Consider the following 15980-nt stretch of genomic DNA (forward strand, 5'->3'; position numbering starts at 1 on the left):
TACAAAAATAAGCTACATACTTCAAATAGTAATATGGGCTATCTTTGTTTAAAGAGGAGTGAATCAATCTCCTACTTCTTATTTCATATTTCCTTTTTCTGAAATCTATAATGAGTCATATTAACTCTGAAAAACTGAATTATTTAAGATATAAGCATGAGAAACCCTGCACTTTCACAGTATTAACTATAGGATAACTCATTACATAGAACATATGTATATAGTTTAACAGAGATAATTTTAAGCCTAAAAGCTCTGTATATTTTCCTAAGAAATTGCAAAAGTTATATATATATATTTATATATATACTTATAAAATATGAAAAGCTTAAAGTATATTTTGGTCACTGAAAGTATTCATATAATAAATGCTTTTAATCTGCCAACTTTATTAAATCTGAGGGAAATTTGCTGCAGTTAAATAAGCATACGTATCTTATGTGAAAACAGCAGTATTTCACTGAAAACAGGTGATACATATTCAGATGCCTCATTTTCTCTTTCTGATCCATAGCTTTCTCATAGCATTTTTTATCTCTCCATTCCTCAGAGTATATATTAGAGGGTTCAGCATAGAACTGATAATGGTGTAAAACACATTCAAGGATTTATCAATGGGTAAAGTGGAAGGAGGTCTCACATACATTAAAATACAGGGCACAGAAAAGAGGTAATGTGGGAGCCACAGGTAGACAAGGCTTTGTGCCTCCCTTCCTGACTAATATTCTTCAGGGAGTGCAGAATGACCCTGTAGGAGATGAGTAAGAGCGTGAAGATGACCAAGGAGATGGCCCCATCAATGGCCAGGACTGTGAGGTCAATAATATAGGTGTCAGTGCAGGCAAGTTTGAACAAGAGGTACATGTCACAGGTGAAGTGGTCAATGACATTGGGGCCACAGAAGGGAAGGCTGTAAACAAGAGAAGTTGAACTACCACATGTAAAACCCACCAACCCAGGCCAACAGCAGTAGCAGAACACACAGCCACTGATTCATGATTGTCAAATAATGTAAGGGTTTGCAGATGGCCACGTAGCGGTCATAGGCCATGACCACCAGGAGCAAAACTTCCTTACCAGCGAATAAGTGCTCTATAAAAAGCTGGGTCATGCAAACTTGGAAGGAGAAGGTTTTCTTCTCATAAAGTAAGTTTATAATCATTTTTGGGGTGACAGTAGTAGAATAAACAGCATCCAGAAATGATAAGTAGCCAAGAAAGAAGTGCATAGGGGAATTCAGAGTTGAACTGAACACCACAGTCAGGACAATGAGTAGGTTCTCCACCATCGTCACAACGTAGATGAGCAAGAAGATGACAAATAGTATTTCCTGACCCTGGACACTCTCAGTCATCCCAAGAGGACAAATTCTGTTACATTGTTCCTTGGTTTCATCAAGTCTGTATAAGAGCTCAGTTCATATATTAGAAGCAGTTTACCTACAACACAAAGGGGAAAACTTTTAAATTCAGTCTAAGTTGTATCTCTTATGTATCCATTCATTTAAAATCAGTAGTATGGAGTATCTATATGATCCCAACGATTCATAGACATTGTGTTAATCAAGTTGAACACAAGGTAAATGATCAAGCAATTCCAGATCAATGTGTGTATGTGCTCATTAATGTCTGACTGTTTGCATCACCATGGACTGCAACCCGCCAGGCTCCCCTGTTCATGGTATTTTTCCAGGCAAGAATATTGGAGTGGGGTGCCATTTCCTCCTCCAGGGGAACTTCCTGCCCCAGGAAAGGAACTCATGTCTCTTGCATCTCCTGAATTGGCAGGTGGATTCTTTACCACTAATGTCACCTGGGAAGCCCACACAAATGTAAAAAGTGACATTATAAGCATATTGACAGCATCCTAGGGGAAGATGAGAAGGGAATTCCATGAATATGTAAACCATGTATAAACTTACAAAGGTGTAATACTTGAGACAAACTTGAACTAATGTCCATATTCAGTAAGAGTAAATGGAGCTATGAATAGAAGTTCCCCAGGGCTGTCTCAGAAATCACTGAGGCTTCCTTCTGAGGGTCTTATTTGGATATTCCACATTTTCCTGTCAAATGAATACTGAAGCGGTTCCAATTTTGTCTCAAGACCCTATTCCTACTCTAATTTTAACGTTTGTATATGCAATACCTCCAGTTTTGGACATTTGAATTTGGATAACAATTTAGTATTTATAAAACAAAATTAATAATTTTTCACAGTATAAAAGTTGTTCTCCATCTCATTCCAACATACCACCTTCAGTGCCATTGCTCAGACAATAAAGCTTACAGTCTTCACTTCTCTACTGGTCTTCTATGACTTATTCATATCTTTAAGAAATTCTGCTGTCTCTATTTTCAAAATATATTACAAATTTAATCATCCCTACTCCGTTTCCTTCCAGGCCACTCCAGCAACCTCCTGCCAGCTATGTCCACTTCTATTCTGGCCTATAACAACTTGTTATTAACCCATATGATTCTCTTTCATTCTGTTCTGATTATATTCCTTCACTGCTCAAAACTCCCACAGTGGATTCCTACCACGTAACCACAGTTTAATGGATCACTTCTAATATTTATGGTAACAAGAACAGGAATCCTCATATTATGTTTTAAGATACTAAAGCTGAGAACATTTCATTCATTTCCCCAAGATCGCACATTTTTAGTTTTAGTGGTAAAGCTAGAACTGGAATGTAATTTTGAGTTATTTCAATATGATTTAATGTCTTACATAATAAAGTATGTCACACAACTGTGAAACCTGGTTCCCACTATTTACTATTATACCTTGCAACTCTGTTGCACTATGATTACTCAGAGAACATAAGATGAAAACATAGGAGATTAGGAGCAGTGTGAAACTCACCGTGCATATGGCCCCACTGTTAAACACTATGAGGAGACTGATGACATAAGTATCAGTGTAGGCAAGTTTCAACAATGGCTGCGTATCACAGAAATAGTGATCAATAACATTGGGACCACAGAAGGGTAATCTCAAAACCAAGAGAATCTGTGCTGAAGAATGGATACAGGCCCCCACCCAGGCCAGTTTCACCAGTGAGCCACAGACACACTGGCTCATGATGGCTGTGAACTGCAGGAGCTTGCAAATGGCCACATGGCGATCAAAGGACAGGAGGGCAAGTACCAAGATCCCCATGCACCCAAAGAAGTGAAATGCAAAGATCTGGGTCATGCATCCATTGAAGGAGACAACTTTCTTCTCAGATATAGAATCTACAATCAACCTAGGGGCGGTGGTTGTTGAAAAACAGGCATCAACAAAGGATAAGTAGAAAAGGAAGAATACATTGAGCTGCCAAGTGTCTGACTATTTCGTATGGTCATCACAATTAGGACATTTACCAACGGAGTTGCAAGGTATAGAAGCAAGAAGATCACAAATACTACTTTGTCCTTTAGTAGATTCTGTGTTAACCCAAGCAGAACAAACTTGTTCACACTGCTGTTCACCTCCATGGTTATGATGAATGTAAAACAGGCATAGCTGAGAAGCAGTTCATCTGCAAAGGAAGTGGGGGAAATTGTGACTTGGCAATAATAGAAATGTATTTGGACTTGAAATTAGAACTTTCAGAGTTATAATTCCATCAAAGCATATAACTCGCTATTTCTCAAAGTTTTTGTGCATTGCAATAAATTATGAAATAATGTTTTTTATGCTGGTTTTCATGCTTTAGCCAGTTCTTTCTATAGGGAATAAGATTTTGTGTAAGGGAACCCTCAATGACTGTGTTCTTTGCCAAAGTCTAAGAGTTAAGGACTTTGTTGTATGATATTGATCAGGTCACTTTAATGTCTTGATGTTTTTTCTTCAAATGACAATTAGAGGTTCCAATAGATATATGTGTATATGATATGCATGCTCATATAATGTGTATACATATCAACTACTGAATTTTATATATAAAATTCATTTATATATAATTTTTATGTTCTATATAATTTTGTAATAATACTTTTGGAGGGTCTTTCTTGAAAAAGCACATTTCTTGATTTGGAAACCAGGTTGCACCCATTATTTCTGATCTCTTCAAAATCATATTTGGATTAAGCTTTAAGAAAAAATTGTTTTTCCAACTTTTAGGCTAGTTGCAATTATACTATTACTTTCACTGCCAATTAGGGCACATGAGATATTTGAGTAAATCATTGAAACTGGCATTTTGAGAAAAAATTACTATTTGCTTGAAATAATCCATTACCCATGCTATTAAGAAGTGTATCAAATTAATCTTCACACCCTATAGATCCAATATGAAGTTCCATTTCTTATATTTCTAACACTCATACAATGTCCTGTCCCATATCTGATTCCCCTACTACTGTTTTCCAGAGGTTTGTACTCTCCCAATTTTTATCTAAGATATGATTTTTAAATGTATTTCAGGATTTAAACATATTAATATCTCCCATTGTTCTATTTTGTTCTTTTTATAAGCATACACATATGTAACATTTCAATCATCTTATAATACTTTTAAGCTTTCTGATTTTCATTTTTGATTACTAAAAGCCTTTCACATTTTGTTAAAGAGTATCCATACTGTAATTATTAATTTAGCAACTATAAATCAATGTATCAAAATCTCATAGTATAAATTCTATCATTTATCTTAAGTTATTTACAAATTTTCACCCTAATGAAAAACTTTTGAATAAACTCCTCTTATATAACCTTTAGTTACTTTAATAATTTCATCAAAATATGTTCCAGGGATTGCTTACATAAATATGCATATTTCATAATTATTAACAACTATTACATAATCTTTCAATTTGGATACTTCAATATACTTTAGAAAAAATAGAATGAATATATTTGCATAATAAAAACTCCAAAGTTTATGGTAGATTACAGACTGTGAAAAGTACCTTCAAAAATTCATAATTAACCAATTTCACTCACTGGATGAAAATGTTAGTTCCTTGCATATTCTGTGAGTGTTTTCAGGATCATGTGTGTGTATTTATATAGTTAAATATTTCTTCTTATGCACCAATTGTATTTTTCCATTATTTATATTGGAAATTTACATTTATATTTATTATATATATATATAATTATATATATATATTTATATAATTATTTATATTTATATTGCTATATTTATAATAATAGGGCCTCAATTTCTAATAAAACTCTAGCATGGGGCACTCATATTTACTTGATTATCTGAGTTAAAATTACATGCATTTTGATTAACAACAGTGCATCATATTTTGTATATATTTACTTATATTTCATCCATTTTGAATTATGTAAATCTTTTGTCAATAAAATTTTAATACCTTTAAGTTATGAGCTTTTTTCAATTGTGTACACTAAAATCTATCAAATCTACTCTCCTTTCCATTTTATTCTGTTACTTCAATTTGAGAGATTTCACCTTCATTATTTCTTATAATATTTCTGTCCTTTTTCACTTTAATGTCAAATGACCTATTAATTTGCTTTAATATGAGTTTTGAGACACTTTTCCTCTTTCTGATTAATTATCAATCCTTCAATGCATCAATGACAGCATCAACTCAGTCATCAACCATGTACTAAGAAGCTACTCATATCTAGAGTCAACTGACAGGGAATGGAAAGATGTCCTCTACCTCTTCACAACCAAGTTGGAGAAGTAACATTCCTCTATGTAAGATGATTAGTTGCATAAAATTACACACAAATCTATGTGATAATGCAAGTGAATTTTAATGCCAAAAGTAGAAAGATTCCTGGAGAAAAAATTGATTGGACTGTTCAAATATGAGAAAGAAATTGAGCTATGGCTTTCGATATGTTAAGCTGAGGTTTCCAACAAGTCTCTGAAACCCAAGTATTCAGTAAGCTTATTCTGGGTTTCCTTGGATAGAATAAATATTTCCATATCAGTAAGTCACATTGTCCACTTACCTCTAATAAATTTGCACATCTAAATAAAACTTTAGGCTTCCTTGTAGTCTAGCTAAAATAATATTAAAAAGATTTGGAAATGTTATAATAACTACAATCTCAAAATGGCTTCCCTGATTGCTCAGTTGGTAATAATTTGCCTGCAATGCAGGAGACCCTGGTTTGATTCCTGGGTCAGAAGATCCACTGAAGAAGGGATAGGCTACCCACTCCAGTATTCGTGGGCTTCCCTTGTGGCTCAGCTGGTAAAGAATCTGCCCTCAATGCGGAAGACCTGGATGTGATATCTGGGTTGGGAAGAACCCATGGAGAAGGGAAAGCCTACCTACTACAGTACTCTGGCCTGGAGAGTTCCATGGACTGTATAGTACATGGGGTCTCAAAGAGTTGAACACAACTCATCAACTTTCACTCACTCCAAATGACAGTTCCAGTAATCTCTGATGCGTATTTAAAAAGAGAACCAGTTAATGATTATTCAGTTTCAGTGTGTTAGGCTTCCAATAGGAGATGAAGACAAGAGTCAGGGGGCCCTTCTCTGTGAAGAGAGGAGCAGTTTGGAGAGAATGATTAAATATCATTAGAAGAAGAATAGCATGCATTGCTTTGGGAAAAATATATTTTCTCTCCATAAAGACTGCACTCTCATTAAATCAGAAAGCTGTAAAAGAAAATCTGTGGGCAGATAATAGACCACTGTGAAAGCCAGTTCATGTTATTTTATTTTATTTTGCTTTAAGTAAGCAAAGGAAATATTTGGGGACATAAAGACTTAATGTATGCATTAGGTCAGATCAATACCCCCTCAGAGCTTTATGACAGAATTCAGTATTTATTTCCAAACATCCCTGGATCATCCCACCACTTCACCAACTTGGTTGTGAAGAGGTTAAGGACACTTTTCTATGCTCTATCTGTTGACTCTGGATGATGAATAGGCTCTTAGTACATATCTGATGACTGACTTGTTGGTGTCTCTGATGCCATGAAGGATTGGTGATTAATCAGAAAGAGGAAAAGTATCTGAAAATTCATATTAAAGTAAATTGATAGGTCATTCGAAACTAATATGAAAAAGCACAGAAATACTATAAGAAAGAATAAAGATGGTATCTCCCAAATTCAAGTAATAGAATGATATTAGTAGTCCTAGTGGTAGCGGAAACTATTTTTGCTTCCTTCATCCTCAGATTTTTACTTTCACTTGTTGAAATTTTAACCAATTCAATTATATTTGGGGTCAAAAGCCTGTTTTGTTTTGTTTTGTTTTGTTTTCTCCAGGTAAATAGACATGTGTCTGTATCTTCTCTGCTTCTATATTGCTATGTGGATTTCCATACACATATGATTGAATAAGGCAATACTGGATTAAATATTAGTTTTATTATCTAATCTTATCATTCAAACAAACTTTCCCTTGTGCTATTTCATCTGACTTCCATAATTTTTTGCAAGGCAACTGTGGCCATTTGTTTGTCCTTTTCTAGTTACAAAGTTTAACCTGTGATACAAAGTATTAACTAAGGCAACTAGGGTATATCTAGACAAGGATGTACCTAGATAGCTTAGCACTCACCCACATGTCATTTAAAATATCAAATTCCAATCATCATGTAGATTGCATCTTAGAAAAGAAATTCTGAGCCATCAGAGAAGGATGTCAAATTGATACCTTAAATTTCTGCCCTGATTCCAAAATCAAGTTCATTAAACTGCATATTGAGGCTAATATCAAAGCATAAAACTAAATGAACCTAAATGGATTATATAGAAGAGGAAGAAAGAAGCAGACTAATGAAGTTAGAGCAGGAGAGAGGAAAGGGAGTGAGCAGAAACCAGGGAAAGAAGAGTCAAGGATAGCATACAGAAAGACAGAGTGGGAAGGTGAGGAAAAATATTAGAGAGGGTAGTTTGAGCCAAAATTTCATCACAGTTCAGCTTCTTTCCTCCTGACTGACCACACAGTCACTTTCCTCTAAACCAAAAAGGGAGTCTGATTATGAGCAAAGGGTTGTCAGTGGGCTTGAAAATTCAACTGTGTAGAAATCACAGTTCTATTTTGTATTCTGTCCTAGAAACATCAGCAATGACCTACACTTTCAACAAGAAGCTCCCCAAGACAGAAATTTCTACCAAGCTGGCCTCAATCCAGTTCATTGTACCCTCTGTGAACAGAGATGCTTTTAACAGGTACTACAGCTATGTGCCAGCTCCAAGGAAAGCCTAGGAACCCTGGATCAGCATAACCCTTCACTGGTGTGAACACTCCCCAGGACCTCCATCATTCGTTAGAAGACTCACTGACTAAAGATTCTGAGAGCTCGGTCCTTAGGAGGCAATTAGAAGAAAATATTTCAGAGAGAATGAAGAAACTTAACTCTTATGAACAAACAGGTAACTTCCAATAAAATATTTGCACATCTTCAATTTTAATTTACTTAGAAGTTAAATTATATGAAACCTGAATAAAACACACAAACTATACTTCATTAAGATTTATCTTGGGATTCATCTCAAGAGATCATGGGATGTAAGGAGTTTATGGAGAAAGGGAACTCTGCATGTGGCGATAATTGACAAGCTCTTTCTCAGAAACACTTTTTTAGACAGAACAAGGTTTCTTGTTGAGGCAGAGAGAAGTCTTGTGAAAAATGGGGTCAATTTCTTAATTTGGTTCTTGGAGACTTTGTGGAGAAAACTATTTCTGCATTCTGAATAAGAAACACCTCTGAAGTCAGCTCTCTTCCCACGATATATCTTTTGGAAAATCATGAGTTTAAGTGCTTTCTTTTCATTGCATCGGATGTTTATAGCAACTCCCACAAAATTCTGCAAACGCCTAAGACAGGCCTTCAGCCTCAGGAAAGTATTTCTCACAGACCAGTCCCAAAGGTTATGCAACAAGCTACCTGTTTCAGACAGTCCAAGAGCAAAAGCAAACCTGGGGGCCAATTAGCTACACTTCAGTGTATGTGACTTGATGTGAGGAAATTCTCTTTCCTTCTCCATAAGGCCTCTTTAAGCCCATCTCTTTTAGAGGCATGAGGACATCTGAAACCCATGAAAGGCTCAGAGATGAAATGTGTACTGTAAACTTGAGTCCTGGCCTTTCCATTTAGCTTTTATGTGAATTTAAGCAAATTTCTCAATCTCTTGAATTTCCTATGCTTCCTTTTTAACAGGCAATTACTAATAACCAGTACTTGGGGTGATGAAAATGGCTCAGTGGTAAAGAATCTGTCTGCCAGTCCTGGAGATGTGAGTTCAATTTCTGCCTCCGGAGATCTCCTGGAGAAGGAAATGGCAACTCACTCTAGTATTCTCGCCTGGGAATCCCATGGAAAGAGGAGTCTGGAAGAGTCAGAAAAGTCACAAAAGAGTCAGACTTAGGGACTGAACAACAACAATAATCAATATTTATTTAATTTAACATTATTGATGTTCAAACCTTCCATTTCTAATCCTACTCATGTTTTTAAAATCAATTTATAGAGGGAGACAGGAAAGAAGTAAAAGAGAAAGAAACTTGAATACTTGTCTCATGCATTTTCTTTATCAAGATAGATGCTCTTCCTCTTATGCTGGGGTCCAGCCTCGGCAGGATCCAGGGGGCCCTCAGGATGAATGGCTTCAGCGAGAGAAGACATGTGAGACCAGACTTGATAGGGCCAAGTCTGCGAGGGAGAGAGAGAGAGAGAGAGAGGGAGGGAGGGAGGGAGAGAGAGAGACCAGACGGGGGGTCTGGCAGAGTCTGGCAAATCTTTATTTTTTACCATAGCTCTTAAATTCTAAGTTAGTACACTTTTAAGGGGAAGATAGTTTAATATTACATCAGCTTGTCCTACATGAAACCAGGGTGTTTTCTGCATACTTCTTTGTGAGAGTCTTGTACATTATCTTCTGGCCTTGGGGCCTATTGACATTTTATGACCTAGGTAAATACAAAGGTGTTTTCTGTAATCTATTCTTTAATGAACACAAAGGTCAGTCCTTTTGCAGAAGTTATCAGTTACATTTATCTAAAAGATTTACCACACAAAGACTCTGCAGCTCTGGTGAGACAGCCCCTGTTTAGCATTCCTGGTTAAAATTAACAATTCTAAACTCTTATTTTCCTAAATCTTTAACTATAACCACTTTTAGAATAATTTTTTATGTTCTCTAATAGGACTTCCTCACCTCCAAAGTGTTCTGTACCTATTAGGGCCTTTTGTGTGATCAGCTTCTTTATACTGTTTATGATTAAGGTGTTGTGAGCAGTCATGTGCATTAGTACGCATTTGCCAAGCAGACTAAAATGCCAGCTAAAGGGTCTAAATTGAAACACTCCTTTCATCCTGGATAATCTTATAAGATACCACTGTCCTGGGGACATATTGATTAAAGTTCTAAATTGATTCTTATTAGGAAAGAGATCAGGGAAGGCCGTCTACCTGTGTCACAGAAATTAGGGAGTAGTCTAATATAGCAAGCATCAGAAAGACAGATACTATCTTTAAGGTGAGCGCCGGGGGAGCTTTTCGAAATCCCTGAAGTCCTGATCTGCCTTGCTTGTCAGGTCTTCTCACGACCTTGTCATGGGTGGAATCTCGTGTGCTGGCTCCCGGCACTCATAAAAGAAACAGAGTTAGCTTTTGCTTTTGAAGAGTTGTGAGGTATGAAAGGGTCTTCATTGGTAGCTCAGCTGGTAAAGAATCTGCCTGTTTTGCAGGAGACCATAGTGCAATTCCTGAGTTGGGAAGACCCCCTGGAGAAGGGCTAGGTCAACCACTCCTGTATTCTTGGGCTTTCCTGGCGGCTCATACAGGAAAGAATCTGCCTATAATGCGGGAGATCTGGGTTTGATCCCTGGGTTGGGAATATCCCCTGGAGGAGGGCCATGGCAACTCACTCCAGTATTCTTGCCTAGAGAATCCTATGAACAGAGGAGTTTGGAGGGCTACAGTCCATGGGGTTGGATATGACTGGGTGCCTAAGCATAACACAGCCCAAGGTGTTAGAGACAGGATAGGTTACATCAGAAAGATACTTTCCTACCTGGGAGACCATATTACAACCAGCACTGCGGTCTGAGAATTACCTGCAAGGTCTGACACTGCCTGCTAGGTATCTTCAACAAGTATGAAGTGAGAGGCCAAGGATATGCAAAGGTGAAAGCAGACAGCAACTGAGGGGAGAGAATGCCAAGAATAGATTGCACCAAGATCTGCACTTTTGCTGAAGGGTCTAGTCGCAACAAGCAAGTCCAAGCAGCTCAGAGAAATTGTAGGGAAAAATCACATTCCAACACATAGCGTTTGCTTTTTTTTTTTTTTTTAAACAAATGGACTGGAGAAATCCTGAGGAAGATGTTTGATGTGCTCCTTAAAGTCTTTGGGCTTCCCTGGTGACTCAGATGGTAAAGAACTTGCCTGCAACACTGGACACCCGGTTCCATCCCTGGGTCAGGAAGATCCCCTGGAGAAGGGAATGGCTACATACTCCAGTATTCTGGCTTGGAGAATCCCATGGACAGGGGAGTCTGATGGTCTACAGTCCATGTGGTCACAAAAAGTTGGACACGACTGAGTGACTAACACTTTCACTTTAAAGTCCTTGACCCTTAGTCTGCCCATTAATTAAATGGGAATATGAAGACCTACTTCTAAAAAGTTTCTCTAAATACCAAAATATATAGCATGAAAATAAAGAATCTCTGACTCAGAGAATATGCAAAAGAAATACACACACACACACACACACACACACACACACACATATAGATAGATAGATAGATTAATTGATAGGTAGATAGATAGATAGATTTTGTTAATCTGCCCTAAACAAAAGAATTCTGGGCCAGAGAAATGAAATAAATCACCAAGTTCACACAGCTAGTTAGTAACAGAACTGAGACTAGAATACAAATCTCTCAAGGATGAATCCAAACTGCTTTAATTTTAATACAATATATATAGTAATGTCATGCTTTCTTGGCCTAAAAAAAGAATAAATAAATAGCTAATGACTTAGTCCATGCACTGAATTGCCTGGTCATAGTCCTAAGTTAACTCCCTACCTTTGAGAGAATGGTTAAACTTTCCAGTTCTGGTGGGAAATTTTTACAAGGGCAGTTTCAAAAGAGAGTACTGAATGGGCCAAAGGCAAGAAGTCATATCAACAATTTCTGGAAGTTCCCTCAATCTCTGAGTGAGCTGAGCCTGAGTGAATTGAATTGTATTGTAGACTGAGAGATCAGACTGAAATCCTGGTCTGTTACATCAAGGTCAGGGCTTACTGAATTCAGTTGACTAAGGCCATTTGATTGTGGGAGTTGATGATATCTGAGTTTTGCACTACATTAAGTACATTTTTGTCCTTCTCTGTCCCACGTGTATGCTTAACACAAAGTAGGGTCTTAATTTAAACTCTGTTCATTTAAATTTATATCTCATTAAGGTAAACTTTCCAGTGAATAATTTGGAAACTCTGGATAGATTAAGCTCATTAATGTAATTTAAATTTAAGGCTCTAAGTGATTTTATTTGGATCAGAAATGCTTAAAGAATGGAAGTCAGATTTAATTGAGTGAGAAATGGAAAAAGGAATGACTAATAAAGAATGAGAAAAAGAGTAGAGAGAAATGGTTTTATTTATTTATTTTTTCTTTACTTAGTCTTTAATTGCAGGCAAATGGTAATATTGCCTTAGTTTCTGCTGTCCAACAATGCAATTCAGCCATAATTATACATATATCACCTTCGTCTTGAGCCTCTCTCTCCTCCCCCTTTTCCACCCTTCTAGGTCTTCACAGAGCACCAGATTGGGCTGCCTGTGTTTTATAGCAACTTCTCACCAGCTAGCTATCATACACACACTATTGTATGTATGTCAGTGCTATTTATGTACTCGTCCCACTCTCTGCTTCCCCAACTGTGTCCACCAGTTTGTTCTCTGTATCTGCATCTTCGTTCCTTCCCTGCAAACAGGTTCATCAATACAATTTTCCAGATTCTGTGTATATGAGTTAATATACAATATTTGCTTTTTTCTCTTTCTGACTGACTTCCCTCTCTATAACAGACTCTAGGTTCACCCACCTCACTAGAACTGACTCAAATTCATTCTTTTATATAACTGAATAATATTCCATTTTATATATGTACCACAACTTCTTTACCCTTTCATCTGTCAATGGATATATAGATTGCTTCCATGTCCTAGCTATTGTAAATAGTGCTATTAACATTGGGGTAAATGTGCCTTTTTCAATTATGATTTCCCCACAGTATATGCCCATTAGTGGGATTGCTGGGCCATATGGTAGCTTTATTCCTAGTCTTTTAAGGAATACTATTCTCCATAGTGGTTGTATCAATTTACTACTTCACTGTATATATACTATATCTAGACTTAGATGTGAGAATTAGCAAGAATGTAGAATTTATTTTAAATACTGTCTTTGTGTTGTATCAAAGCATGAATTACAGTTATAATCAATTAAAAGTGAAAGTTTAAAGTGAAGTCGCTCAGTCCTGTCTGACTCTTTGCGACCCCATGGACTGTAGCCTACCAGGTTCCCCCATCCATGAAATTTTCTGGGCAAGAGTACTGGAGTGGGTTGCCTTTCCTTCTCTAGACAATCTTTCCAACTCGGGATCGAACCCGGGTCTCCCTCACTGCAGGCAGACCTTTTACCATATGAGCCACCAAGGAAGCCCTATCATCAATACCTAAGGGCTAATATCAGCAATAATTAATCACACTCTTTTGCCAAAACTCACATGTTAATGTGTTAATGTTATATATGAGTTTAAATTTGAATATGGAAAGATATTTCTTTTATTCAACAGAGCCTCTACATAGGCTTTCCTGGATGCTAACAGCACACCAATGAACAAAAGAAAGAAAAAAAAAAATTCCTGAAGCACAGCTTATAGTCTAAGATAAAAAACAGACAAAATAACAATAATATTGATTACATAAAAAACAATAAAAGTAATTTATATGATATATCAGAAATTTATGAGTTCTATAAAAGTGTAGATAGGGAAGGGATCCTTGAAATCCAGGTTGGGATGTGCTATTTATAAACCTGTGCTATAGGAACTCCTACAGTGGAAGTTTTGTGATTGCTCTGGTCTCTTCTATTCCTGTGTCCTGATTTTCATCAGTCACTAAAATAGCATCCTAAATATAAACTTCTTTTCATTTGGGATAGCTTGAGTAAGCTCCTGTTTCTAATCTGTTAGATAATTTTCTTCTTCCCACCATAAGAATTTTATAAACCATCAAATGAGTAGCAAGTGAACTGATCAGTAATGGCATTCTTTAAAAAAAAAAAAAAAGATTCCAATATGCATAAAATTCAATTATTTTTACATTTACATATAAGGAAAGAGAGTTGCCATGTTAGAGTTCACAACTGATCTGAGAGAAGGCATTATTTCCCAGACCCCATGTTAATGGTCTTTTATTGGATGACCTGTCTCCCACATTCCCAGCATACTGCTTACCAGCTGAGCCACCAGGAAAGCCAAGAATACTGGCGTGGGTAGCCTATCCCTTCTCCAGTGGATCTTCCTGACTCAGGAATCAAACCTGGTTCTCCAGGCTTGCAGGTGGATTCTTTACCAGCTGAGCTACCAGGGAAGGACTGGATGACTTACTACCTGTGAAATAAGTTTGACACAAAGTTTTTGTCTAAGAAAGTTTGACAACCTTTCCACTTACTTTAAAATTTCCTAAGTTTAACATTTTATTTTTCATTAGAAATCACTATTATTCTGGTCCACACTTTCCTCATGGCACTTTTCACTTCCTTATTTCTGAACATGTATATCAAAGGATTGAGCAAGGGAGTTAAGATGTGTAAAATATGGCTACCATTTTGTCAAAGGAGAAAGCAGATGGAGGTTGTGCATACACAAACATGCATGGGGTGAAGAATAAAGCCACAACAGCAATGTGGGATGCGCAGGTGGAGAGGGCTTTCTGCTGCCCTTCAGAGCTATGGGTTCTCAGAGACAGCAGGATGATCCCATAGGGCACAAGCAACAAAGAGATTAGGATGCAGATAAACCCACTGTTGGTGACCACCAAAAGTCCAAAGACGTGAGTGTCCGTGCAGGCAGGCTCCAACAGTGGGTACAAGTCACACATGAAGTGATCAGTGATGTTGGGGCCACAGAAAGGCAGCTGGAAAATGAAGAGAATCTGTTTCATGGAATGAACGAAGCCCCTTGTCCAGGCTACCACCATCAGAAGGACACAGAGTCTGCGGTTCATGATAGAAGAATAGTGCAAGGGCTTGCAGTTGGCCACATAGAAGTCATAGGCCATGGCGCTGAGGACAATCACCCCCACCCCAGCAAAGAAGTGTTCAGCAAAGAGCTGGGTCATGCAGCCTTTGAGGGAAATGGTTTTCCTTTCATGGAGAGAATCCACAATCATCCTTGGGGCAATGACAGAGGAGAAGCATGCATCCAGGAAGGACAGAAAAGCCAGGAAGTAGTACATGGGGGAGTCCCAGAGTGCTGGGCTGTTACTGATAGTCACCACAATTAGCAAGTTCCCCCGGTTAGTTGCAATGTAAATGAACAAGATTACAACAAATATTGTTTTCTGCACATTTGGACTCTGTGAGACCTCCAAAAGTACAAACTCAGTTACAAAGCTGTGGTTTTGCATGATTTCCATGTAAAAGATGAAAGCCACCACAGTGAACATGTAACATTTATAATGATGAGAAAGAAAAATTTGTCTCAAACCAGCTTGTAATACTATCATGATCGTTGACAAGTTGGTGCATGTATATGAAAAATTAGCTTACATGCTAATGATCTTCATGTCAATGAGAACACAAAATTAGAAATTTGTTGAATGTGGTATGGGATGCCAGGAAGAATTGTGGTACATATAAATTATTAAATAATTTAAGATGTCAGAGCTTCGATATAGGGGAAGGGAAAGGATCCAGTTGTGGTGGTGATAAGAAATCTTTTTTATCTCAACTGCCAACACTGATCCCATAGTAGTATTTTCCCAACAGCAGTTGTTAGAAAGAT

The 15980-nt window shown here is 37.2% G+C and overlaps 2 protein-coding genes and 1 pseudogene across 2 annotated transcripts; all 3 read right to left on the reverse strand.

The window, feature by feature from the left end:
* Window positions 1-490: 490 nt before the first annotated feature.
* On the reverse strand, window positions 491-1354 carry LOC136167425 (olfactory receptor 4A47-like; annotated as a pseudogene).
* On the reverse strand, window positions 1351-3488 carry LOC136167426 (olfactory receptor 4C11-like). Its single transcript, XM_065935010.1, has 3 exons — window positions 3420-3488; window positions 2793-3339; window positions 1351-1439 (listed from the first exon to the last, which is right to left on the reverse strand). The coding sequence occupies exons 1-3, from the start codon at window positions 3486-3488 to the stop codon at window positions 1351-1353; spliced, it is 705 nt and encodes a 234-aa protein (XP_065791082.1).
* Window positions 3489-14775: 11287 nt separating this feature from the next.
* LOC136166167 (olfactory receptor 4C15-like) lies at window positions 14776-15603 on the reverse strand. Its single transcript, XM_065932200.1, has one exon. It carries the CDS (start codon window positions 15601-15603, stop codon window positions 14776-14778), a length of 828 nt encoding a protein of 275 aa, XP_065788272.1.
* Between the last annotated feature and the right edge of the window lie 377 nt (window positions 15604-15980).

This window comes from Muntiacus reevesi, chromosome 4 (assembly GCF_963930625.1).
Source record: "Muntiacus reevesi chromosome 4, mMunRee1.1, whole genome shotgun sequence".
Taxonomy (NCBI): Eukaryota; Metazoa; Chordata; class Mammalia; order Artiodactyla; family Cervidae; genus Muntiacus; species Muntiacus reevesi.